General features: G+C 37.9%; 1 protein-coding gene across 1 annotated transcript in view; it reads left to right on the top strand.

Annotated features, from left to right (window-relative positions):
* Positions 1-1,405, top strand: part of LOC107577494 (uncharacterized) — a gene marked incomplete at its 3' end in the record, with an annotated part of 5,486 nt that extends 4,081 nt beyond the window's left edge. Inside the window, exon 4 of the mRNA XM_016263562.1 lies at positions 1,146-1,405. Coding sequence (XP_016119048.1) covers positions 1,146-1,405 — 260 coding nt within the window. The remainder of the gene's footprint in view (positions 1-1,145) is intronic.
* Between the last annotated feature and the right edge of the window lie 72 nt (positions 1,406-1,477).

Genomic DNA, 1,477 nt, shown 5'->3' with positions numbered 1-1,477 from the left:
TGACTGAGTGTGGAATCATGGGAGTTGTCATCTTCATCCCCACAGCCGATGCAATCCGACGGGACTCGGGCAGAAATCATGTTCATGGATGAGCTAATGATTTGTTAATGTAGTAGAATGAAGCAGGGTGAGGCTGAAAGCCGTCAAAGTGAAACGAGGCCGCTGAACGAGCGTGACGCATGGCTCGAAAGCAGCGGCGCTTTTATTATGCCACAGTCGACCGCTTCCGCTCCTTCCGGTCGTGCGTATGTGGGGGGGAAAAGCAGCGCTGTTTTATCATACTAGATACATTTGAAAGTTCTGTTATAATGCTCCTCTGTGCGGTCATCACCTGTCTAATAAACCGCACAACATATTAAAGCATCTTTGGTGTTTCAAAAAACACCAAAGATGTTTGGAAATCGAGGGGTTATGACGTCATTGGCAGGCAACACAATGACACTATGGACACGGTCAGTGTCACTAGTTAAAATTGCTTATTTCTCTGGATTTAAACATTCTTCGAAACATTTGGGATAATGTAAGTACACGTCAGCAAAATATATAACACTGTTCTAGTGGTTTTTGGATATTTTAATTAAAAAATCGTACATTTTGTGCCTTTAAGGTGTGCATTCTACAATAACATCTTCTTGTGTATTTGTGACAGAAGAAAATGCAAACATGACCCAGATGATTTTGCTGCATCTGAGGGTGTTTAACTACATCCAAACAATGAGAGAAAATAACAGATTTTGTACTTATTTAGAAACTTGTGTTCATATAGAGTTCTTTGACATTGAAAATGTGTATTTGAACATATTTTTTCCACTGCTTTGCAGACTGTGAGTTAAATTATACATTTTGAGTACTCTGCTTTTGTTATTTGATAAGTGCATTAAAGCTGATGCATACTGTATATCATTTTTAAAATCTTCATACTTCAAAGACATTCCAAATTTTTTTTCAAAATATTAGGCATTTTTTTCACAAATCAGGGCTATTTTATTGATTTTTCATGAATACGACAATGGCATTAATATTAAAATCAAACTCAAACTTTAATATTCTTGATCATTCCAATTTCAGAAAAAAATCTAATGTACAATGGGTCTAGTGTGTTCACCAGCTGCACTCAGAAAACAAGTATCTTTCTCTCTCCTCAGGGTTCAGTGCTGAGATCTCTGTGTTTGTGCAGACGGGAGCTTCTGTTCAACTGGATATACAGACACAACAACAACTACCAGAGTTTGATCTTTTATCCTGGATCATTAATAAATCAGAGAGTATAGTTAGATATAACAGTGATTCCAAAAGAGTAAAACCTCACGATTCCTACAAGAACAGAGTGGATTTCAATGATACAACCTTCTCTCTGACACTGAAGAACATGCAGAAGACAGACAGTGGACTCTACACAGCAAGAGCAAGTGGATTAATAAATAAACATTGTGTCACATACTGTTACGGGGCTGACGAGACGTGAGACTTGCGGATC

The sequence above is a fragment of the Sinocyclocheilus grahami genome, unplaced genomic scaffold, assembly GCF_001515645.1.
Source record: "Sinocyclocheilus grahami isolate Dianchi unplaced genomic scaffold, SAMN03320097.WGS_v1.1 scaffold6214.1, whole genome shotgun sequence".
NCBI lineage: Eukaryota > Metazoa > Chordata > Actinopteri > Cypriniformes > Cyprinidae > Sinocyclocheilus > Sinocyclocheilus grahami.
This window is presented reverse-complemented; position numbering and strand designations above follow the sequence as displayed.